The sequence below is a fragment of the Squalius cephalus genome (assembly GCF_949319135.1).
Source record: "Squalius cephalus genome assembly, chromosome: 14".
In the NCBI taxonomy this organism is placed as follows: domain Eukaryota; kingdom Metazoa; phylum Chordata; class Actinopteri; order Cypriniformes; family Leuciscidae; genus Squalius; species Squalius cephalus.
The window spans coordinates 31,901,625-31,928,171 of NC_137135.1; the positions used below are offsets into that span (position 1 = coordinate 31,901,625).

The window sequence follows — 26,547 nt, forward strand, 5'->3', positions numbered from 1 at the left end:
AGATGGAGCAACTGAATGGAAGCGAATGAAATACACATAAAACGGTTTTGTGATATGCTGAAAAAAGATATGACAGATAAAGACATAATGCAAAGCCCAAGGACATCAATCTAGAACAAGTTTACATAAACCAAATGAGAAGTAATGGCACATACGGAACACAAGTGTCCTATGTGAACGGCCTACACTTGGGGGCTTTTCTTAGCAAATACTGATATATGTAACTGCAATTTGATGAATTAATCAGCATATGATCATTTGATTACAATTTTTAATTGTTTGATAGCCCTAATATGTGTATATAAAAGACCATTTCATCTACATCTAGATTCACCTCTGAAACAAAGGTAGGTAGAGACAACTGCATTTACATTAAATCTGCATTGCTTTTAACCAAACTGAACAACTAGTTAATGCACAGTGACGCTTCTCTCTTTTGAACACCACGAGGATTTATTTGTACTTCCACTTTGGCTAGATCACCAAAGATAGTCGGCCAGTTCAGTAGTTTAAAGAGATATACTATGAGCCCTGTTTGCAGACCTTCTGGATAATGGAAAGGTTTATTTAAATGACTGTAGATGGAATGGCTCTTTGTCAAAAAGTTCTCCATCACCATTTTTTGGAAAGTTGATAAGGTCTAGTTCAAAGATATCAAGTGGAACATGTTTTGTTGGCTCAAGTTTTCCGATACTCGGTTGTTTGGTTTCTCAATGTGAATCAAGACCTTTAAGGACTTCAAAGTCTGATGAACAATCTACTGTGTGAGATTGAGAATAGGTTGGATGGTTTAAAACAGTTCCCTATCCTGAGTTTCCCTTATAGGCCGTATTTTTGAAGTAGTTCTGACTGCCACTGCCGTTTGCGCTCTGGGAACGCCGGGGGGATCTTGATCTTTCGGAAATCTCGGATACACTCTTTCATTTCCTCCTCTGCATTGGGCCTCTCCAGATTCTTTCTCCGGGTTAGACCGCTTCCCCCACCTTCCCGCAGACCCACTCCACTGGTGAGGGACTGAAACAACTCACTGTTTCTCCTCTTATCCGGCAGCTCCATCCACTGCACGGAGGAACCTTTCTTGGGCGGTCGGCCGAGAGTAAGAGTGCTTGGAGGCCGAGATACGGAGTGCAGGGCGCCACATGGGGCCAGGGAGCCCCCCACAACCTCACCACGTGACACCAGGATGGGGCCCCCGTCCTGGGGAGACGTGGCCTCTGAGTGGGTCTCAGAGCTGGATGTGGAGAGCTCGTTCAACGAGGCTCCGCTCTCACTGGCCTTATCCAGCAGTTTCTCAGACTTGGGCTCCTCGCGCTCCAGTTTAGGGGATGCTGACTTGCAGGCAGGTCCTGGTGGATAGATAAAGAAAAAAAATTAGCTGATTAAACAATCGAAACCTCTAGAGGCCAATGGCAAAGTCTCACAGACTGAATTGATGATATGCTAAGCTCCTTTGTGTTAGCGTATGCAATAAATCACACCAGTTTCATTGCTTCTACTCTTTACATTGGTTTTGGTATACTGTACATACACTGCTAAAAAATGTCTTATGCAGTAAAGATATCCAAGCATCCTTAAAACAAGGTATGTTTACTTGACAAGCAAAAATTGCATCAGGGCTTGTTTTTAAAAATATATATTATTTAGTTAGATTTAGGCCTAAAACCAGAGAAAAAAATAAAATGAACTTAAAATCTATTTTCTATCAAATCTATCTTTTCTATAAAATTTATATCTATCTGTCTATCTAAAAAAAAATATTTTCTGGAAAACAAGTAAAAGGCACCACAGAAAGGCACCATTACTCAAATTAACTAAAGAATGAATGGCTCTGTTCCAAAATCTAGTGAGAAGCTTAGCTGCCTACATAGGCAACACACTAAATGAAATGTAACGTGCTGCAAGGTAATGGCATGATGCACAAAGCATCAAATACACTCCACACAAAAAAAGGGTACATTTTAATTAGATAAAATTAAACTGATTTTATCAATATGTTTCAATACGGACTGATCAGTCCGTATTGAAACATATTGATAAAATCAGTTTAATTTTTAATTCGAATTAAAAGTATGTATATTGCTTTTGCTTCATTTGTTTTCTTTTTCCACTGAGATTTTTCCTTCCCCATACACGAATACATGAGATGTTACCTTCGGCCAAACAAGATATCTTAAAACGTTGCTGCCTCCTTTTTGAAACACACTGTTGGGATTGTGATTATGATGCCATGGCATGTTGTCTACGAATGCAGCTCACAAAGTAAACAGAACAGAATATGACTCTTTTTAAAAATAGATTGCTATCCTCTTACAGAAATGTGTGGCATTTCAATACAATGTTGTTAAAGGCTCATTTTTCAAAGCATTATGTCTTATCATCCCACAAAAATTGAGTCATTCAATATGGATATATGTTGTAATTCACAACACAGCCCTTGCTGCATTCCCTCTTAACCACAGATTTAAAAAGCCTGTGAGCGGATGGCATGCATGCATTGAGATAGAGGGGTTCTCAGTTACATAATTTAGCCTCAAGCAAACACCAAAGCACTTGGGTCAAAAATATGGAAATGTGGTTCATAAATGGCAACTGACTGCACTTCAATGCAATATCAAGGCCTCGGTGATGATTACACGCATAAGAAATATGTTCAGAGGATATGAAAGTTCTTTACACTGTACAGATTAAGACAAGTCTTAAAGTAAACGTCTTAATTCGCCCATAAGAAGTCTTTGCTGTCCAGGCTTCAACGTTCTTTGAGACAGCTTTTGATTTTCTGGTTCTGCAAAAGAAAATTCAACTCATTTTGAAATTGAAAATGAAGCTTTATAACTGGCCAACACAGCTAACTCAACTAACTACATCTAACCTTTTGTCTATTATCTCTGTATTGTCTCATAATGGTGAAATAATAGTTTTTTTTTCAGAGAATCAGGAGCCAGCTGTAACTGCATGCTTCAGCAAGTCTCTTAATGTGATGCAGAGGAGTTGCTAATTGGTGATTAAACGTGGATATGCAGGCGTAGCTGAAAACAGACTTCATCAGTTGCTGTTCAGGACACAGATCATTGAAGGAGACCCTCTGAGAACAGGACACCTGACACATTGGTTGGACACAGATCCCTAACCATCAGACCTTTGGGACAAGGAGGCACAAAACTAAACACACACCACAGTTAAACTAAAATGTATACACTACTGTATGTATTTAACACTGACAAAAATAAAAAGTTAAAATAGCAAATATTCAAGTTTAATCAACATCGACATTTACAAAATTGCTTATTAACCTTTTCTAGCTATTTTTTTACTAGCCTTTTGTAAAGTATATCCAATTTTAAAGGTCCTTGCACACTGAGTCCGAAATTTTCGTATGCATTTTTCCGTATTCGTGATTCGATGGCTCTGAATTATCAAAACACCATTCAAAATGCTTGCTACGGATGCGAAAAACGCAGAAAATCGAACCCGATCCGAATTTTTTTATGACGGACGAAAGTTTCGGAGGCAGTGTGTAAGCGTGATTGACATAACGTGAGGTCGTATTTATTTTTTTATGTGCGAAAATTTCGGATGTGAATTTCTGACTCTCGGACTTTCGGCCTTAATAGAGACTTTGTTGATATAAAACCCCCAAAAACTTTAGATATAAGGAAAAAAAAGTGTGAGACAGTGAGCAACAGGAGGCAAAAACCAGTAAATTACAAAACAGTAAATCACCAGCGATCTTAGCCAAGCATTACTATTACTTTTGTAGGCCCTCATGAACGATGAAAACATTGACAGCCAACGACAAAACTGCAGCACGCGCTTATAATAAACAGAACGAAATCTTGCGCTGATGTGGATGCTAATATAGATATCGTTATGGTTATCTTTATAGTCATGGTTCTAGGTGTGAATGGACCTTTAGAGTTAAGTAGAGTTTAATACTTGTAAAAAAAAACAAGTATGAAACATATGAAAAACAAAAAGCATCCTCCACCAATTTTTCTAAACGCATGAATGATTGTCAACAGGTGTGCTATTGCTTTACTATAGTAGGTGATTAGACATTTTTAGGTGATAGGATTTGTTTAATAAGAAGAAAAAGTTATTCTGGTAATAAGATCATAAAACTTTAGGAGAGGCTCTTTTGACGTGGCCCTGTATGCAACCAGGACAGCAACTGCATAACAATAGTCTACTCACATTTTCTTTGGAAACTATTAAATGATAATAAAGTTTCAAAGATATGTTAAAAACCTGAAATTGTTGAGTAAGCCCACTCAATAATCGACCGTCAGAGGACCACATACAACCTTCATGCTGTAAATTGCATAGCTGCGTATCTGAAGCAGTAGCGTATCCATTAGCTGAGGTCAAGGGGCCTCAGATGCAGCTGTAGAGAGCTCAGCATGACCTTATTAAACCCAACAGATGTTCCCTCTACACTCTCCTGCCGTTCTGAATTAGCTTGAGTGCTGGAACGTTCCAGAACGTCCTCCAATTTTCACCATTCCAGGTTTCACCGGCCTTTGTGAACTCATTCTGTGTGATTGGATGGTTTTAAAAAGAATATCCTGCTATTAAATAACATATGGTGAGTTGATCATTAAGGCACATGTGGCGAGTTGGAGGCATTTTAACAGTCTGTTCATCCTATTTCTCCTGTTGCTTCATAATCTCTACAACAGCAATAACCATCAGGGCCTCCAGCAAACGAGCTAGTCGGGCTAATGAATGGCTTCAAAATGCACACGCACTTCCCATCTCTCTTACAAAACAATTACACATGTAGATTCACAGATTAGCTCTTACTGGTGTGTCTAGCACATGTGCGGCTCGAAGGAAAACAGTAATAGCTTCTCTCCTTTGAGTAAATACAGTCTATATCAAATTGTCATTGGGTTAATGAAATGCATAAAAACACTTAAATAAGAGGTGATACCTGTGCTGGCACTACAGGCGGGAAAACGTCCTATCATAAAACATCTCCAAACTAGGCAGTGAGATGTGACACATGAAGGTCAGACCTACAAATAATGGAAGTTAAAGTACTAAAACCCTTAACAAACAGTTCCGTCATTCAAGAATGCAACTTCTAAGTTTATTTAAAACTTATTATTTTTCATTTTCAGTATACCCCAGCATACCCAGTACCTTCAAACACACTGGATTTGGAATAGCACACTATGGAATAGGGTAAAAGGGTAAAAGCCATGGACTTTGAGCATGCAAAATTTCTTCGGACACTGCAGTGGTCGTGATAGGACATTGTTTGCGGTCTGACACATTCGTTTGCATATGAATGGAAGTCAATGGAACATGAAGTTTAGTGTGAATGCCCCTTTAAGGCTACAAGGAGATGCGCTACCTCTTTAAAGTGTTAAATAGAATGTCATGAAATAGTTTCAATTTATGTGTTGCCTAGCAACAACCTACACAACCCAGCACAAACGCTCCCGGTAAATTATTTGTTATTAAAGTGAGTATGTTCACAAACCGTGACTAGCCTATTTAAACAGAAAAGCAAGCATACTGTATGCGTGATTTGGTATGGCAGCCAATTCGAATAATAAATAGCCTATCAATGAGCCTTGGGCGCCAAAAACCCTTTCACCGGTTTGTGGTTTGTCCCTCTTCGGACCACAGTTGGACCACTGCTGAACGAAAGCAACACACACGCCTTGGTGTTTCAGAGATACTGGTCAGTTGCCTTGCCCTAAAAATGTGGCCCTTGTCAAAGTTGCTCAGATCTTCATTCCTGCCCATTTCTCCTGCATCCAACATGTTGATTACAAGAACTGATTGTTTGCTTACCATCTAATCTCCCATCTAATATATGTGGTCTTGTTAGTTGATCAACGATATTCACTTCACCTGTGACTGGTCTTATAAATTGCCCCACAATAGGTCATCATGTATTATTATTATTATTTTTTAAATAATTTTCATTTTTGTAACCAAGACTTCTGTCTAAACAGAAACTGACTTTCAAAAGTAAACAAACTCTGAGGGATATTCACTGGAATAAAAAGTATGACAACCAGCCTCGGTCACTCCGTCACTCATATATATATATATATAACATAATAAATCTAAATAACATAATAATCATTAAAAACTAAACAAATACACCAAATGCTCCTAGTACTAATGTAAAAAACACACACAGTAAGGTTGGATAATGACTGCTGAAAAATGTTAATTATCCTCTCAGCTGTCAGAATGCTGTTGGCAGAGAGACACAGGTTTATCCCTCATTCTGCCCTCATGAAATAAAGACCAATTAGCTCTGGCAGAGACATGAACCGCTTTAGAAGGATCCTTTCTTTTTAGAAGGATTCTGACGACTCATTCAGCTCTCATAATAGACAGTAATTCCAATATGTCGAGTGAAGTTGCATTCTTGAATTACTGGGCGAAGAGAATTCAGTTCAGAAATCTCTCTCTGAGAGATGATTTTCGCACATAAAGCTACTTCTCAAACAGCTCACGTGAACAGAATTGAGTTCTTTCTCGGATCTTATTGTGCCTAAAGGGTCAAATACACAGAGAATTATGTCAAAATACCCATCTTGGCGAGTATTCAATTAAACAGTTGGTTATGCCTTAAGTAACACAAACAGTTGAGAAAACGCATGTGTATCAGTATACTGGATCAGTGCATTCTGTCTTAACTTGACAGCAACCTAATATACCTGCTTCTGTCTGTGTTAATCAAAAAACAAAATAAAGAAAATCATATATATAGATGTCACCCCTCCGGATCCTACTCTACCCCTCTCTGTGCGGGCCTCGAACATGGGTCTTCGGCATGGGAGGCGGGTGCTCTAACAAGGAGGCTAAAGACCGCATTCTCTAGCATCAGTTGCTAGAGCGCCTCCTGAGATCAGGGGAGTGAGGTTTACTCGCACAGCTCTTACTAGCTAGCCTCTGTTACACTCACCCCCCTTAACCTTACTCACATCCGGGTCACGGCACCAATGTCACCCCTCCGGTTGTGCGGGCCTCAAACCCGGGTCTCCGGCGTGGGAGGCTGGCGCTCTAACAAGGAGGCTAAAGATTGCTAAAGCGCCATTTGAGATCAGGGGAGTGAGGTTTACTTGCATTTGCATTTATTAGTCTGAGACTAATGTAAAAGCATTCCAGGGATGCCAGACAAACTTTTAGCAATTGCTGGAAGATTTCAGACTCGAGGAATGGAACTCTACCCCTCCCTGTATGCATATGTTTAGCATTTCTCGCCGGTACCCGGCCGCCACAACTGAACGCACCCTGACCTTTGCCTGGGGAGAATGGATTATTGGAAAGAGAGAGAGAGACAAGGGGGAAAAAACAGACAAGTTGAACACATGGCTGTTATATCATTGAGATGCACAAAGCATTTCTGCAGAAGGAATAGAAAAGGATTGAAAAGAAGCAAAAATCTGATAGGGATTTCAATAAGGCCATAATCCTACTGGGGAAACACAAGATCACAGGAGTCTAGCCGTCAGCTGCACGGCCAAACAGCAGGGCATGAGAACTACAGAAAGTGACCTTCAGGAATGACTCACACAGATAAAAGTATGTTTAGGTGGTGATAATGCAATAGATTGGCGTATGTTATGATATAATCGTGATGACTATGATAAAACGATTCAATCAGACTCTGTTCCACTGGAAGCAGGAAACAGATTGTGCTTTATCTTGATGTCATTGTGAAGCTGATAATGTTAGAGGGACTGGGACAAAATATATGGTAATTAAAATTCCATGCAATAAAATGCTCAATTTCTTCTACTACAATGGCAAGGCAAACATCACTATCACATTCACTATATAAAAGTAATTAGGGGTATAAGGGATTTAAACAACCCTCTAAAACTATTGGACTGTAACCAACTTTACAATGCCATAGCAACCTCCTGAAATAGCAACAGGCTAAAAACCATTTAGAACACTTTAAAAACTGCTTAGTAACACCCTGGCAACCATCCAAAACATTCTAACTTCATTGAAGTGACTTTTGCACGGACACACACTATACTTTAGATTAATTTGAATGCATTTATAAGCTACAAAGTTACCCAAAAGTTACCCATTAAAAAACTCTATGCAAATGTACTTTCAAACATCACTACAATTTACATTATAACCTGCACTGAGAAGCAGCAGATGTCCTCACATGCAATGTCTCTGGGGACCAAACCATGTCCTAGAAACAATTAGCATGAAACCATTGTAAACATATTGTGTGTGCTCATTTTTCCACCACAATCACTGTCATAGAAATCTCTCCATCCCCTCTGTACATTTACTCTCATTTTCTCTTGCAAACCTCAAAGGAGAGAAGCGTTTATTTCTGATGAGATATTTTGGTTGACACAGATGCCCATGATTTACGCTTTTCAGTTCCATTTGCCTCGCTAAGCATGATGGAACAAACTGTAAATAATACAACTATGGCGTCTGGTTTTCACTTTCTTTTTATAACAGGACATTGCAACGACTCTAATGCCTGAAATGAATATAATATGATGAAGTTTGAGTTCACTCACACAGATACTGTAAGTTCTGATCAGTCAGCAGGGAAAAAAACAATGCTAAATGCAAATAATAAAAAGCAGCTAACCATATGACTGTACATAGAGAAGAGACCAGAATAAATATGGTCATTAACTTTAAGGGAAGAAGCCTCACCATATATTTTGTTGATGTCAAAGGCAATGCATCCAATCAAACTATATTTTTGTGCAAATTCATGTCACTTGATAGAAATACACAAAACTCCCCTAAACCAAGCAATGCAATTTAACATTTTGCTATACTGAAATACATTCCACAGAATTCTGCTGATTTCCCCACAAAATTCACTACATTAGATTCAGTGCTAGAGAAAGTTTGAAACACACATTCAAAAGTGTTTTTCATCTCTCTAAGCCGCTGTGGATGCAACAGTTTTGCAAACGTGTAAATGTTAATGTAAAACATGACTAATAGTAATATATATTATGCATAAGGCATATTATGCCTTGTTCCCACAATAAACCGATTTAAATGAACTTTTTCAAAACCATTAAATATAACCAAAGCATTTTTCTTATTGTAAGGATTGCAGCCAACATCATTTAATGCCAGCTTCAAGCAAGACTGAAACAAGAAAGATGAAAAACAGGAAACACAACTCATCCATCTGATCCGTCCCCATGACTTCGCACAGAAATGAAGAGGGAATTTACAAGGACTCAAATTTAATTGACAGCCATCTGGACAACATTACAGAGTTTGTAAAGCAAATTTACTATCAGCAATTAATGAAAGTAAAGAAATGAAACAGAAGGACTTTGAAATTGCTGTTGGGGATTTCTGGTATAATTGTCTGGTATAATTGTGCACAATAAGACCAGAAACATTTATTGAAAAAGTGCAAATACTCCATAGCAGACAATCCTTGCCTGTTTGAGTTTGGAAACAGAGCTATAACATAATATCTTATTCAGTATATATCTTGGAATTTATCATGAATTTGCTCTGAAATGGTTTTTGAAAATGATTTATTTTATTTTATCAGAGGATCTATCATTTTGACCAAATAGCCATTGTTATCAAGTAAACTCAGAATGCAAGATACAAAATAAAGCAAAAATAGTTTTTTCAACTCTGTTTCATAAAATGAACAGATTTAAAAAAAATAATTTATAACATATATACAATATTACATTTAGTGTTGTCAAACGTATCGGTACTACCGTTACCAAAAAGAAAAGAGAGAAAAAAATAAGCATTTCTGCAGTACTGGTAAGTACAGAGTACCGGATATATTTGGTACCTGCTAATAGACACTGCTTGTTCGTGTTTGTTTGAGCACTCTCTGGGCGTCAAAGGTTTCTATTTCTATTTATAGCATGTTGTCATTAATGTCAAAATGCGTTAAAAACAGACACAATCAAGAAGACTCGACCGGAGTATTATATCATCAATCCGCGACACATTCAGTGTGCAGCTGCATTTACATGTGGTATAGAAATGGTGGCTAGCAAACAAAAACAATCTCTAGCGTTAATTTTGATCATGGCTTCTCTTGAAAAGAAAACTGGAAAAAAACTAAGATTATGTATGTGGAGCAAGTGCTGGAATAATGTTGTCTCACTAATTGCGTTAGTCAGGTAACTGCGTAATCAGGTTCTGCCCTACCGTTCTTGTTACCTAGAGTGAGAACCACAAAATTTGACTGTATTGATGCCGACGACTACTGAAATTTAGTACCGTGAAAACCCTAATTACATAATTTACCAACAGGGAGTCCAGCAATTTGAGACCATTTCGTCTTCTCCAATATAATTTAATTTATTGTATTATTAAATTAGATTCAATGCGTTTTCAGACTTTCGGACTCCAATGTATGAATACTTAAACATTTAATATGTGAAAATGCCAGCAAACACTGTTTTAAATTGCCTCGAATCAAGCAAGCAGACCACAACCATGTTAGTTGTTTGAGGATAGGGATTAGGAAGTGTTGAGCAATAATAGCAATTTGTTTCATATAAACTGAGTTGAAGTTTCAGACTGAGAAATGATCACTAAAGCCAAGCGAACTCTACAAGACAGAAACTCATCACTCTCAGACTCACAGTGGCTTGTTTTGTGGCATGTCGGAGCGCACACTATTCAAAACAACGCCACCCTCGATGGAAGCTACAATTCCAGAATTCATTCTCACGCAAACTCATGCACACAGAAACAGTGGAGTTTATTCTTGACATGTCAAAGAGCTTGCAGCCGTGTTTATACAGATTCACAGAGAATAGGGAGAAAAAAGAAAAAACGAAAAACATAGATGAGACTGTGCTTGGGGAAATGTGCAGAGCAGTTTGATGTTTTTTATTTATTGTTTTTTTTGCACTCTTTCACTCTCTAGCCATTTCATTACTGCTTTCTCAACTGACAAGACAGTGTGCATACAAGACTAGATTTCAAACAGGTTTAAACATTTTAAAATAAAATTATCGCATATATATATATATATATATATATATACAGTATATATATATATATATATATATATATATATATATATATATTTTTTTTTAGATCAATATCTGTGCAAAATTTTACCTTGCATACCTGATACCTCATTCGATAGCCAGCAAAATCCACAAACTACCCATAACAAGTCAAGGCCTGGTTGAGTCAGTAACACACAGCAGGAGCAACAGATTCTCTCCATCTCATTCTTCACCTTGGCAAGAACATACGATTGAGCATTTCCAGGGAAAAAGATAGTGCGGCCCTATCTAGTGGAAAGCATTACATATGTTTCAGCAGCCTGGTTCTTCTTTACTTAGAGACGAGATAACGGCCTGCGGTAGTCAGATAAATGAGTGATGGTCCTGCCATATCTTCTATCCCAAGGGAAAATGTTCCTTTGTGAGATTTGCAGCAGTAACTTCCACTGGAATGACATTCCATTATCGTTTTGAGAAAGTTTTTACATTCTGACCAAGTGATTGTGAATGTTTCATGGAGTGGACATACAAAACAGATTAGAGCTAAACGCTAGGCGCAGACTGTCCTTTTTTCTGTGTGAGGTTCCTTTTCTTTCCCAAATGACTTCAATTGAGCAAATTTATTGCTGCCCAGAAGCTTTTTACAATTTAGCCAGTGGGTTGAAAGAGAGGCGGTGCTTCTTATCTCTGTTCTGTTAATTAGAACCAGCGGGAGGAGCTCGGCTGCCTTTATTATAAAACCTTTTTTTCTCATTGTAATTTATGGGCTATGCCTATAATTGAAAGGGTAGTAGAGTTAGACAGGAAAGCAGAGGATGTGGGGAATGAGATCAGGACATGACACGAACCTGCATCCCTATGAACCGCACTAATGTAAAGTACAAAAGGCTGTGCATTATTGTTAGGCATGATGCATTGTGGTAAAATATTTTGTCCGAGCAATAATAAGGGGAAGTGCATGAAAAACCTGTCCGGAAAACATTCATTGCATTTGTTGTGCAGAAATATAATATAAACAAGACATAAATATCAAGATTTTTACATAATCAGAATTAAATATCAATGCTTGCAAAGGAGCTGTAATGGAGCTTTGCTGTTTTTTCTCAGTTTCTTATTACATAATTTTATGCCTATAAATCAAGGTGTGCTGTTTTAATTAAGTGGCTGTTAAATGTGAAATAATCAGTAAATAAAGTAGAAAAGGAAGTGAAATTTTTAGGCATGATGCATAGTGGTAAAATATTTTCTTTAATAAAATTCCAGCATTATGATTAAAAAAAAAATGTTAAAAACAATTTTTGTCTGTGTTAAAATTATTTTTGTATTTTCTACAAAAAGGTGTTGATTCTTCAATTTTTTTTTTTTTTTTTAAGAATGCATCAACACTCATTCAGTGTGCATGCCGAATAAAATGTATTTTCTCCTTACTTACAGTACACAGTTTCTAAAGCCGCAGTGCTCCGGATCATGCACCTAATAACATCATAATGCAGAAATACCATCATAACTCAGTTCTGAAGTACAGCAGAATTACTACAGACACACACTGTAAGAAAAACCTACTATATATTTGAGAAAGCGGTGAATTTTACGGCACAATGTTCTTTTTAGGCCATTTATGGCTCCTCCATTGAGAGTTCACAGTTCATCACCTGCAGGGCAGCAGGGTGTACCTTATCATCTGCATTTTGTCAAAGAGCTTTCTTTTTCCATTTCTTTCATTCTGAATATTCTTATTCACCCTGAGGATTAGAAATGGAGAGAGCTTTTATAAGTTCACCAGCAGATAGATGAAACTTGAGTGGGTTTTCTCAAACTGCTAGATGAAAGTCACAGTTATCTGTATAGGTTCAGAGGTTTGAACTGTAAAAACTTTACTGGAAGTCTATTTTTTATTGAAGCCTGATTTAGTCTCAAAAAGTAAAAAATAAAATGTTAATGAGAGATACAATTTAAATGTAATTTAAAATAAAAATATACATTGTGAAATATACATTGCAATTATGATAAATAAGTCACAGTTACTTTAAATAAATTGGCAATTATGAGAAACAAAATAAAAATTATGAGGATGTAAAGTCCTATTATAAAATATAAAGTTGCAACTACAAGAAATACAGTCATAATTATGAGAGCCACAATTATAACAAAAAAGTCACAGTTGTGGAATATGAAGATATAAATATCTTGATATTTATAAAACAGAAAAGCGCAATTACGAGAAATCAATTACAAAGAAATAGTTAAAATTGTGATATATATAAAAAACATAAAGGTGATATATAAAGTCACAGTTTATATACTGTATATATACACTCACCTAAAGGATTATTAGGAACACCTGTTCAATTTCTCATTAATGCAATTATCTAATCAACCAATCACATGGCAGTTGCTTCAATGCATTTAGGGGTGTGGTCCTGGTCAAGACAATCTCCTGAACTCCAAACTGAATGTCAGAATGGGAAAGAAAGGTGATTTAAGCAATTTTGAGCGTGGCATGGTTGTTGGTGCCAGACGGGCTGGTCTGAGTATTTCACAATCTGCTCAGTTACTGGGATTTTCACGCACAACCATTTCTAGGGTTTACAAAGAATGGTGTGAAAAGGGAAAAACATCCAGTATGCGGCAGTCCTGTGGGCGAAAATGCCTTGTTGATGCTAGAGGTCAGAGGAGAATGGGCCGACTGATTCAAGCTGATAGAAGAGCAACTTTGACTGAAATAACCACTCGTTACAACCGAGGTATGCAGCAAAGCATTTGTGAAGCCACAACACGCACAACCTTGAGGCGGATGGGCTACAACAGCAGAAGACCCCACTGGGTACCACTCATCTCCACTACAAATAGGAAAAAGAGGCTACAATTTGCACGAGCTCACCAAAATTGGACAGTTGAAGACTGGGAAAAATGTTGCCTGGTCTGATGAGTCTCGATTTCTGTTGAGACATTCAGATGGTAGAGTCAGAATTTGGCGTAAACAGAATGAGAACATGGATCCATCATGTCTTGTTACCACTGTGCAGGCTGGTGGTGGTGGTGTAATGGTCTGGGGGATGTTTTCTTGGCACACTTTAGGCCCCTTAGTGCCAATTGGGCATCGTTTAAATGCCACGGCCTACCTGAGCATTGTTTCTGACCATGTCCATCCCTTTATGACCACCATGTACCCATCCTCTGATGGCTCCTTCCAGCAGGATAATGCACTATGTCACAAAGCTCGAATCATTTCAAATTGGTTTCTTGAACATGACAATGAGTTCACTGTACTAAAATGGCCCCCACAGTCACCAGATCTTAACCCAATAGAGCATCTTTGGGATGTGGTGGAATGGGAGCTTCGTGCCCTGGATGTGCATCCCACAAATCTCCATCAACTGCAAGATGCTATCCTATCAATATGGGCCAACATTTCTAAAGAATGCTTTCAGCACCTTGTTGAATCAATGCCACATAGAATTAAGGCAGTTCTGAAGGCGAAAGGGGGTCAAACACAGTATTAGTATGGTGTTCCTAATAATCCTTTAGGTGAGTGTATACACTGTATAAATTTTTACTTTGAGGTAGAAAAGGGCTTCCATAGTTCTTAGAGCAACACAATAAAACCAATAAAGCAAGCAATAAAGATAAGAACAACAATATAGCTGCAAACAGCAATTATTGGGGTTTAAGTGCATGCTTTAAGGCCTTTAAGCACATGCATATAAAGGCATTATGTTTTCTTTAACAAGTCTGTAATCACCAAGATCATAGATGGAAAAGACTATTTACAGCCAATGCAGGCAATTTAATATATATGGGTTTTTAAAGCTTTTTAACAGTTTTAGTGCCAGCTATGGTCCGATCTCCATAAAAGTCTGCATGCTTGTTTGGAAGTTGTATATGCTCACCTGATGTTGTGAAGTTTTGCATTTTCGGTATATTTTCCTAAGCCCATTTTTAAAGGACCCTGTTATAGCTGTCCAAAGGGTAAAGTACACATTTTTTTTTTGATAATTATTGACCTAAAGAGTCAAGACCTAAACAGACTTGTTCGCAAAAGTAGGTTTTTAAAATAATAACAAATTTTTAACGAACAATTTAATTGACAGCAGTAGTTCTTGAGCCAAAGTGGTTCAGAATGAGGAGGTCTAACATATTATATGAATATCATGTGTATGTGTGACAAAACTCATTAGCGCCACCCAGTGGTCGATTTCTTTCGAATTTCTCACAGGCCTCTAGGGCCATGAGTCAAACTGGCCTAGCGAGTTTCATTCTGATTGGCCTCCATTAACCTTGTCCGACAGGTGCTCAAACTTCATTGTCCGGCGACCACCATGTTTATCGAGGTACGATAATGTCCTCATAAACATTCACGGCACCTTGTACCAAGACACCACATATCAGTTTTCAAGTCAGTCGGAATGATTGTTGCGTAGCTACTACTACTACCACCATCATTCAAAGTTTCAAGCCTTTACGACTTACGGTTTGGCCTGCCCGATCACTTTTAGGGCAGAAAGCTGATCTTTGAAAATCCAGTAGCACTTTATTTTACAGTCCTATTCAGCATTTACATACTATGTACTTATTATAGCAATTACAATAACTGGGTTATAACTAGTTACTAACCCTGAACCAACCTCTAAACCTACCCTTAATCCTACTTACCTTTTATTACCAGTAATTTCTTGGGTAAGTACACTGTAAGTACACGTACTGTAAAATAAAGTGTAACCAAAAATCCTAATAATTACAATAAGATTTCAGCGCTAAGCTCTTGAACCCATAAAAAGATGTGACAACTCTCATCCTGATAATGAAAATGCAGCTATTGTTCTCCTTACTTTTGTCTTCCTTTCACAGTATAACTTCATTCTCAAGTAATTTAGTGAGTGTAATCTCTCATCCCCAGCAGTATTTGTTTACATAATGTGACAAACCATTCAAACCCTCCAAACACACTGACAGAACATCATCAGTGTTTACACACCACAACAACCCTGTGCAGTGACAAAGACAAACGAGCGGCCGTAATGGAGCTTTGGTAAGCTTTCTTGGTTTCTAATTACATTATATTATTTGCCTATAAATCAAGATGGACATTGTGACTGCTGTTTTTTTACATGGTTTTTAAATGTGAACATCAGGATTGGGATTCTGAATGATTATTTTGTAAGACAAGTCTGTTTGACAAGTTCACATTTACATTTATTTATTTGGCAGATGAATTTATCCAAATCAACCTATATACTGTATGTGAGTAATGGTATATCATAAGTGAGTAATCATGTAAGGAAGCAGTCTAGTTAAGAGACTTGCACAGTGATTTTATGTTTTCATGACCTTAAGATCTAAAGGCATAGGCTTAAGTGTGTGAAATTACTTTAGTACACAAAAACAAATTGTGTGAATGTCTTTGCAAAAATAAAAATGAAATGGATGAGTTGGAATGGAAAGATACGGAAAGAACCTAAACCTAAAATCCCATAGAAGCAATAAAAAGACATAGACAAAAGAAATGAAACAATTACTATAGGAATACACAATACTTTAAATGTAGATAACCTAGCTCAGATCATTTGGTCTCTAAAGAACTGAATGAAAAATATTTGAGTTTATATTGCAAACTCTTACCTTCGCTGTCTGAGAGATGTTGTTTAGATCTCCTCTAAAACAACAGAGAAGAAACATACATGTGTCTCAGGAGAAAAAAACTAAGCTGCAAGAGACTCAAGCAAAACCCTCCAGTTGCATTTTTTTTTAAAAGTGTAGTCTCTTTGCTTTTGGAGAAACAACTGAAAGATTAAAAAGATTAAGATAAATTCACTTTGCAATTTTTTTTATGTGTCTCCTATCTAGATTCCTTCCTTACATGAGTAATCGCTTGTTACCGTTTCCCTATGGGCGAACAGATAATAGTACCCCCAAAATGAATATTCTGTCATTTACTCACCCTCATGTCCTTTCAAAACTGTATGACGTTATTTCTTCTGTGGAATACAAAAAAAAGGGTAATTTGGAAGATGTCTTTTTTTTTGTCCATAACAAGGAAAGTCAGGGGGGACTTTTTGGACACTAATATGAAAACATGCATTAATTTATCAAATGGAATTAATCCAGTCCGATTTCAGATTCTGAAAGATCTGTTTACATAAAGCCTAAACAGTGCAATCCAATTCACATATTTACATGTGCATTTAATTTATACCAAACTAAACTTGGTATAGCAGTGGCTCAGTGGTTCATGTAGATTGTCTACAAACCGAAAGGTTGGTGGTTCAATCCCCGGTTCCACCTGACCAAGTGTCGAGGTGTCCATGAGCAAGACACCTAACCACAGCTGCTCCCGACGAGCTGGATGGCGCCTTGCATGGCTGACACCGCCGTCGGTGTGTGAATGAGTGAGTGAATGGGTGAATGTGAGGCTATATGTACAGCGCTTTGGTGGCCATAGGTCTGTGAAAGCGCTATATAAATGCAGTCCATTTACCAAACTTCAGATCATGCGCATTTTGATTATAGACAAATTATTTCGGAAGCATATTCAAAATGTTAATTTTTGGGTGAACATTGAACCTATGTTAAGGTTCAATCTGTTCACCATATAAAGAGAATGAGTCTTTCATAAAATTTGGACTAAACTGCTCAATTCATTAGTTTTACTATCTCTATATTAACTTTTTAAAGCGTCAAAGTGGTAGTTGCATAAGCTGTCAATGGAGAAAGCTCTCAGATTTCATCAAAAAGAGCTTAATTTGTGTTCTGAAGATGAACGAAAGTCTTAAGGTGTTGATACACAGGACAACTTTTTTGAGCAATGTTGCTGGGAAATGTTGCCATCAGCAGGCAACTAGTTGAGACACAGGGCCCATGACAGATCTAAAGTATCCAGATAGAAATGTATTGCCAATTCTCAATTGGAAAGTGCCCAAGCAACATCACTCGGCAAAATTGCTCAAAACAGTTGTCCCATGTATCATCACCTTTACGGGTTTGGAACGACATGAGGGGGAGTAATTAATGACAGAATTTTAATTTTTGGGTGACTAACCCTTTAAGTGTCAAATGTCTGTGGTCTGTTCATGCAATTCAGGCTATCAACGTGTTATGGAGGTGTTGAGCACCAGACTGTAAAGATACGTCGCTGGTTATTGGATCCATCTCTGGTTTCACTGTATATGTCTCTCACAATCTCTGTTTAAACTCTTGTTAATAATTGCTGAACATGTGGATCGATTTGCATAAATATTCATGCGTGTCAGATCCATATACTCAACCTTGACCTGCTCACTCTCCCTTCTCTTTTCTTCCCTCACTAACACAGACAAGGCATTGATCTAACCATGTTACGCTGTTCTGAGTTTTAAAAAAACATCCATGGATGCCAGTCTGAGCCTCAGCATCCACAACACTGTCAAAATTACAACATTTTCCACAATTTCCGGTGTGGAGGCCCCAGATTACAAGACTCAGAAGAAAATTTTACATTTCAGTTTGTTTTGACGGCCTGGGGAGTTTGGCCATAATGAAAAATCAAAGAGAAAGATGAAAACAGACCAAGCAATTTTCTTTCGAGCTTGTTTACTTTGCTTGAGTGCAGCGGTTCATGGGAAGAGTGACTGGCTTTAGCTCCTTCATCCAGAGGTTTGGAGGACACCAAGAGATCGACGGCAGACAGATGACAGAGATTTATTTGTGTCCTCTGAGTGAGTTAATGCCATCATGGCATGCAATCAGAGGTTTGATTTGTCCTTCGACAGAGTGTGAACCACCCGCACACTCGCATCACAACAGCAGCGAATTAGGATGTGTGGAGAAACACACACACACACACACATTCACAACACACCCACACATAAACATACTGACAAGCGCAAACATGCATGATCAAATTCAGCCCACAGCTAATCTGAACACTGGTCTATATTAAACCATGGATCATCACAATCGTACCAGTGTGAGTCCACAAACACAGTAAAAGTCTTTCACTTAAAGTCAACTTAAAATCAAAAGCGACACTGTTTAATTTCTTACATATTCATGGTCCTGGTGCATTTTATTAAAGAAAAAAATCTATTTATAATCTTTCATCAAAATGCAACTTGCTCTGAAACAACTTTTCTATACCCAACAAGTAAAAAACATTTTATTTATATATACACTATTTTGTAAAAAATAAGTCTCTATAATTTTCTGGTCTGAATATATGACTCTGGACCCTCGTTCAATGAAAGTCTAAGAGTAAAATAAGTAAAGATCTTAAGTCTGATCATTTAGTAAAGTAAGAGTACTCCTCTCCTCAACAAGACACAGGAGTCCTTCATATCCGTAGCACAAGTTATACACCAAAGATTAATACTTATGGTTGATGGGTTGTTCAAATCCCCAACTATGAGCAATAATAAAAGTGATGCTTATCTGTGTAAATATTACTAATCATGTGTTATTGTCCCTGGATGACAAGTGTTAGACTCATGTATAATGGTGGGGGGTCTGCTATATTGTTAACTAGCAGCCATTGTACTGTAAGCCCCTCTGGCACGTTGATGCATGTCCGCATCCTTCACCGGAGACTCCAGAGCTGTGATTAGCATCCTGACAGAGATAAGGAGCCGGCGTTGATGCTCCTGCGGGGCGGACACACATCAGGTTAAGCTTGAACGACAGCCCCGCTACAGTCGGGACCGCTGGTGACCGTTCCACCCCCTCACCCTCATTCTCCCTCACTTATTACTTCTCGCCTTCTTTCCTCTGGCTCTCCATCACTTCTCCCTCTGCAATCATATACGCGAATTATAAACTGACAGGAGTGTGTCCAAAATTTAAAAAGAGAGACAGATAGACAGAGAAAGAAAGGCACACTTTCTCCAATGTTATACTAAATACTTTACATCTATCTATCTATCTATCTATCTATCTATCTATCTATCTATCTATCTATCTATCTATCTATCTATCTATCTATCTATCTATCTATCTATCTATCTATCTATCTATATATCTATCTATCTATCTATACACACTAAAGTTTGATCATAAAAGAATGCATTTTTCTAAATGTGCATGTAATTGCAGTTATAAATGATTTTTAACATAAGTCAACCCATAAAGTCTCAAAGTCCTAAAAATCAATAAGGTTTAAGTTCTTGTGCACAGTTTAGTATAGTATACTAGAGATACACAGTCAGTCTGGATACTAGATGGCTGGTGTTTTTGTTGTTTAGTCCACCAATACCCAATAAACAATATATTATACATGAAGTAAAGAAGAGTAAAAGTAAAGTTCAGCTAAAGTCACTTGAAGGCAAAGCCTGCAATCTTAGCCGAAAAAAGCTAAATGGCCTGCTAACGCTTCGCTATGCAGGGAAGGAGATCAGAGGTCTTTTTAAAAAAGGATGTCAATGGAAGAGAGGCTTCACTACACTGAATACTAAATAAATTTACATTGAAAAAAAAGCTGTTTTATAAGAGAAGTCACAGATAATTGCGCGACAGGTAGAAGGTTACGGCACTTCTCATTCATTTCTATGGTATCCGCAAACATTGACTGACTGTTGCACAACTCTGAATGAAATTCAGTGACATCAAGGCTGTAACGTAATTGGTTATCAAGGCACACGTGATCCAAGGATTTCCCCATAGGCTTTTTGATTATCACTAAAAACAAGCTCTGTGATCAACAAAAGTTTATGATACTTGCACATTTTGGCTATCAAGATACAGCGGGGGAAATAAGTATTGAACACGTCACCATTTTTCTCAGTAAATATATTTCCAAAGGTGCTATTGACATGAAAGTTTCACCAGATGTTGATAACAACCCAAGGAATCAGTACATACAAAGAAACCAAAACAAATAAGCTCAGAAATTAAGTTATGTGTAATAATGTGAAATGACACAGGGAAAAAGTATTGAACACATGAAGAAAGGGAGGTGCAAAAAGGCATGGAAAGCCAAGACAACAGCTTAAACCTATTAGTAATTAAAAAGCAATCCAGCCCCCTGTCCGTGCAAATTAATAACAGCTGGTTCAGTCCCAACGGATGGCCTACAAAAAGGTCTCATTGCCAAGGTGTCACACAAGACACATCTCATGATGGGTAAAAGCAAAGAGCTGTCTCAAGACCTTCGCAACCTAATTGTTCCAACACATAATGATGGCATTGGTTATAGGCACCATTCTAAGCTTCTGAATGTTCCAGTGAGCACTGTTGGGGCCATAATACGGAAGTGGAAAGACAATCATTTCACCATAAATTTGCCTCGACCAGATGCTCCTCGCAAGATTTCTGACAGAGGAGTGAAAAGAATAATCAGAAGAGTTGTCCAAGAGCCAACACCAAGGTGTATGGTGTTTTTGGGGTAATGTACAGTGCCATTTCTCCTCCAAACATGGTGTGTATTATGGCATCCAACAATTCAAATTTGCTCTCATGTGACCACACTAAATTCTGCCAGTATTTCCCTGGCTTTTCCAAATGTTGTGCAGCAAACTTTAAACGAGCTTCAACAGTAATTTTTTTTCTTCAGTAATGGAGTCTTGCGTGGTGAGCGTGCATACAGGCCATGGCGGTGGAGTGCATTACTTACTGTTTTCTTTGAGAACACAGTACCTGCTATCTGCAGGTCTTTTTGAAGCTCTCCACAAGTGGTCCTTGGCTCTTGGACAACTCTTCTGATTATTCTTTTCACTCCTCTGTCAGAAATCTTGCGAGGAGCATCTGGTCGAGGCAAATTTATGGTGAAATAATTGTCTTTCCACTTCCGTATTATGGCCCCAACAGTGCTCACTGGAACATTCAGAAGCTTAGAATGGTGCCTATAACCAATGCCATCATTATGTGTTGGAACAATTAGGTTGCGAAGGTCTTGAGACAGCTCTTTGCTTTTACCCATCATGAGATGTGTCTTGTGTGACACCTTGGCAATGAGACCTTTTTGTAGGCCATCCGTTGGGACTGAACCAGCTGTTATTAATTTGCACGGACAGGGGGCTGGATTGCTTTTTAATTACTAATAGGTTTAAGCTGTTGTCTTGGCTTTCCATGCCTTTTTGCACCTCCCTTTCTTCATGTGTTCAATACTTTTTCCCTGTGTCATTTCACATTATTACACATAACTTAATTTCTGAGCTTATTTGTTTTGGTTTCTTTGTATGTACTGATTCCTTGGGTTGTTATCAACATCTGATGAAAATTTCATGTCAATAGCACCTTTGGAAATATATTTACTGAGAAAAATGGTGACGTGTTCAATACTTATTTCCCCCGCTGTAATTATCACAGATGAACACAACTTTTATGAATTTTGAAGCCTAAATTCAGTCGCCAGGAGTAAAAAGCTAAAGGTAGACCATAAACGAACTACAGCACGGTCCCACGAATTCAACGTCACCATCACTAAGCTTCCGACAACTCTTTCAGTTTTTATCAAAAAAAAAAAAAATTCCCAGAATGTTGGAGTTAAAATAGTTTATAAGAGCACAATTATAAGCATAATGAGGCTGTAGAATCTAACTGAGTTTAACTGTTCGGCTGATGACATTTAATCCCAGCTAGCAAAAAGTCGTCTATTAGACGTTGAATAGACGTAAATCTTCAACGTCTAATTACGACTTTTCAACGTTGAAATCAGGTCGATCATCAACGTCTTGATGGAATATGTAAAACTCTTTAAATTTAATTGAGATAATAATGAACATGGTTTGGTAGTTTGTTTTTCTCCGTTATTTTAGCATGTATAACAGACTTATCCTGTCTTTGATAATCAGTTGAAAACACGTAGTCAAACAGTCATGCCGAAACTACTTAGTTGAAATCCCGTCGTAAACCAGTCCAAGGCGGACCGAGTTATTTTCAACCATATTTCAACATTGAAAGACGGTAATTGTTTACTGGGATGTCCCCGACAGCCTCTGTAGTCCCATTTAGACACTTGTTAGCAACCTCTTTTTCAAGACACGTAACAGCTTCAAAAAATCCAGAGTGGGGTAATATTGATGTATTTTATGTTGAAGAATAAAACGTGAAAGTGTCTTGAGCGCCTTTTCACAACAGACCTTATTTCAGCCATTTAACCAAAACTCCATTAAAAAAACCCATTGTCCTCGATAGAACCGGAAGTGCTAAAATGCTAACTCGCTTCTGCGTTTTGGCCTACAAAGTGATGTCATACTTGCACCACTCAATGGCTGCATCCAAAATCCCTATTATATAGCAGGCGAAAAACAGTATTACAGTAGTACGTCCAGATTACATTCATACTACACACGTTCATACTATAAAGAGCATACTTTTTTAGCAGTCGTGAAGTAATTACTTATTCAAAATAAGTACCTACTCAAGAGAGATTTTGGACGCAGCCAGTCTCTGGTTCAGCAAACTACTTTTCACTTCTGTTTCTAGCTGATTCAACTGATATTTTCTCCACACTGCCACCCATTGTTTTGAAGGACAATCCACCATATTGACTACAACAGCTTCTCAGCTTCTCAGCGCCTCTGAAGTGCTCAAGCAACTCAAGTCTAAGAAACTATTACTTTGTCTCTATAATGTAACCATATGTTCAAGATGAGAGGGGAGTGAATGTAAAGTTTAAGAATTTAAGAATTGGTCACTGAAAAACCCCACTTAAATATTAGAAATGTGTCTCCTGCAGTGTCTTTATATTAAGCTGGAGTAGGAGGATAATGTATTTAACATTAAAATACTGACACACATCACCTTTAAACCTTAAATTAAGTATATGGCAGCTTCACAGAGTGGACATCTCTTCTAGGACATCTAGACTTTATCTTCAAGTATCTTCTAAAAACCTAACCGGACACACATTGAAAGACTCACTCACTGACTCACTGACTCACTCTCTCACTCTCTCACTCAGTCACTCACTCTCTCACTCACTCACTCTCTCACTCACTCACTCACTCACTCAGTCACTCAGTCACTCTCTCACTCAGTCACTCACTCACTCTGTCTCTCACTCTCTCACTCACTCTCTCACTCACTCTCTCACTCACTCACTCACTCACTCACTCACTCACTCACTCAGTCACTCAGTCACTCAGTCACTCAGTCACTCAGTCACTCACTCTCTCACTCTCTCACTCTCTCACTCACTCACTCTCTCTCTCTCTCTCACACACACACACAGCCTCATTATCTGTGACATGCAGCGGTAGGATTAGCTCTTGAAGTTCCATTACCTCGCTTAAGTCTACCAAAGTGAGATTTTTCTTCCTCCTACCTAGACGGTCCTTTTCCTTATCACCGTGTTTTCACACTTCTCTACCTGTCCATGCAGCTTTGCCTTATCTCAGCTTAAATGTGCACAAGCACAAAACCCGCTACAACATGCTTAAATGTTTCAAAGCAGTTTTAAGGACCGTACAAATTCAATAAAAGACAGTTTAAAAGAAACACCATTAATCAGCTACCAATCAATCACAAATCAATCAAACCGGCTTGCCAGCGATTTGGCCCGACCACAATCACATCAGCTCAGTGAGAGACTGCCCTGCATGTTAAGACCTTGTAAAAGTGAACTCGCAGCTACTGCAGTGTGAAAGCATCAGCCTGCAGTGGATTAGCGCTTGTCCGTACAACTTAAGAATGACAAACCTGAGGTGGCCAATAAGAATGAACTAATCAGCAATCATTTAATCCAACTCTGATTTACATTGGCTAATGAGGAAGCTTTGATCTGCTTGGCTTCTTTATGATTGGACACAAGTGGTGCGTGGGATTGCATAGTGTGTACTATCCTCTCTATTCAGTACTTCAGGCCCGAGGCTCTTGCTGTCCCAGTTATGACACACATTTACATGAACTGCATTACAGCATCAAAGTCGTTACATATTGAAGAGGAGCAAGCAGGAGAAAGAGTGTGTGTATGGGTAGTTAGGTGTTTGAAAGAGAGCGAGAGAGAGAAAAAAGCATGTGATTGTGAGACAAGCTAAAGGAACGACATTGGATTGCAGAGTGCGGATTGCAGATGAGCAGCGAAAGAGAAGGAAGGAGTGGGAAAGAAAAGAAAGGGAGATTTCCCAACCTGGGGGTCATCAAGTATACTTGATTTTATCTTTCTTGCTGCAGTAAAAAAAAAAAAAAAAAATGACAGGGTCAATATCTGTCAAAACTAAATAGCTTTAAAAAAATTCTTGGAAACTGATTAAAATGAAGCCATGCAAAAGACTGGAATCATTCCTTCTTGAGGACCCTACAAGGTCTGCATTTCATCAATAAAGATAAAAAATAATAAACAAACTGTGCACATATGCCAAGTACTTCAAATTTATCTTCAAGTGCACTTACTTTGCATGCCATGAGCAGAAAGAGAAATGCACCCAAGTCACACCTGTTTTTACAAAGGTATGATTTAAAAACAATAAATAAATAAATAAAAATGCATTCTTGCATGCACACATAAAATGAAGTGCATGTTTTCCTTTCTTTTTTTTTTGGTGGTTGGGGGGTGAGGGCTGAGGATTGAGCTGTGACATATGTCCTTCTATCTCTTGGGAATAAGGTTGGGAATACTCGGATACATGAAAAGGAAATTAGAGTGCAGCGCAGGCAGGTTTGCAAGAGTTGCTCTGTCACTTACTGAAGAAAATGTACTCCGTATAGCTGCTCCAGATCTTGTCGTCTCTGTACTGGTTAACAAACGCAGCTGTTCCGGTTGAGTTGCAGGCCACCATCTGGAACCCAGCCTCGCTCAATCTGTCGAATGCTTGCTCAAGGTAGGTGAACTTCAGGTAGAAGCGCGAGGTGTATTTCTCTGGTGGACGGTCAGGATCCCGACTTTCATTTAGAGTGTCCCCGAACACCTCCTTCGCCAAAGCGATACGCCCACAGACCATGATCCGTGCCACGCGCCTAAACTTAGCATCGGCTTGGTTATCCCTCACCATCGTGTAGGATCCCCGATAACCAATCGTAATGAACCCTGACCTCTTGTCCAGGGTGGAAGAGGAAGTTGCATAGTTGGTGGCACTGTTTCCAGTTCGAGTCACCAACTCGCTACTCTGTGAACTTTCCTCAATGTCACTCTGGCAGCCTTCGTCGTTGAGCGAGCCTTGCTTGGCTACACGCGGGCTCAGAAGTCTCAGAAGTTCCCCCAACTGGAAGTGCTCGGCCTCACGTTGAAGACGTTCCCGCTCCGGGAAGTGATCAGGTAGCACTAGCTGGCGGTCCCTTAGAAAGTCCAGCACGTATCGGAACAAGAAGCCATCGCGGTCGATGAAGAAGCGCCCTCTGCTGTCGCGGGGCAACTCGTGCGGGTTGCACCGTGTGAACATGGTGTGAAGGGTGGTGTCAGGTATGCTGACCAGAGTGGAGCGCTTGGTGACATACACCTGGCCGCCCACATTGAGTTCCACGACCTCCGGGTACGGACTTGACACCTCGCTGATAGGGAGTATAGTTTCCTTCATGGCCATGATCCAAACACACCAAAGCGACAAGGTAAACACAAGACGAATGAAGAGAGGCGACTCTGGAAAGATCTCAAAAAGAAGCAGGCAACGAATCCATAGAGGTCCAGGAATGATGGATGTCAGTCAAGGCTTCACTGCCAAACAGCTGT

General features: G+C 38.7%; 1 protein-coding gene across 1 annotated transcript; it reads right to left on the reverse strand.

Moving 5' to 3' along the window:
• Positions 1-751: 751 nt before the first annotated feature.
• On the reverse strand, positions 752-26,503 carry kctd8 (potassium channel tetramerization domain containing 8). Its single transcript, XM_079893196.1, has 2 exons — positions 25,567-26,503; positions 752-1,346 (listed from the first exon to the last, which is right to left on the reverse strand). The coding sequence occupies exons 1-2, from the start codon at positions 26,399-26,401 to the stop codon at positions 820-822; spliced, it is 1,362 nt and encodes a 453-aa protein (XP_079749322.1). The 5' UTR covers positions 26,402-26,503; the 3' UTR covers positions 752-819.
• Positions 26,504-26,547: the final 44 nt, after the last annotated feature.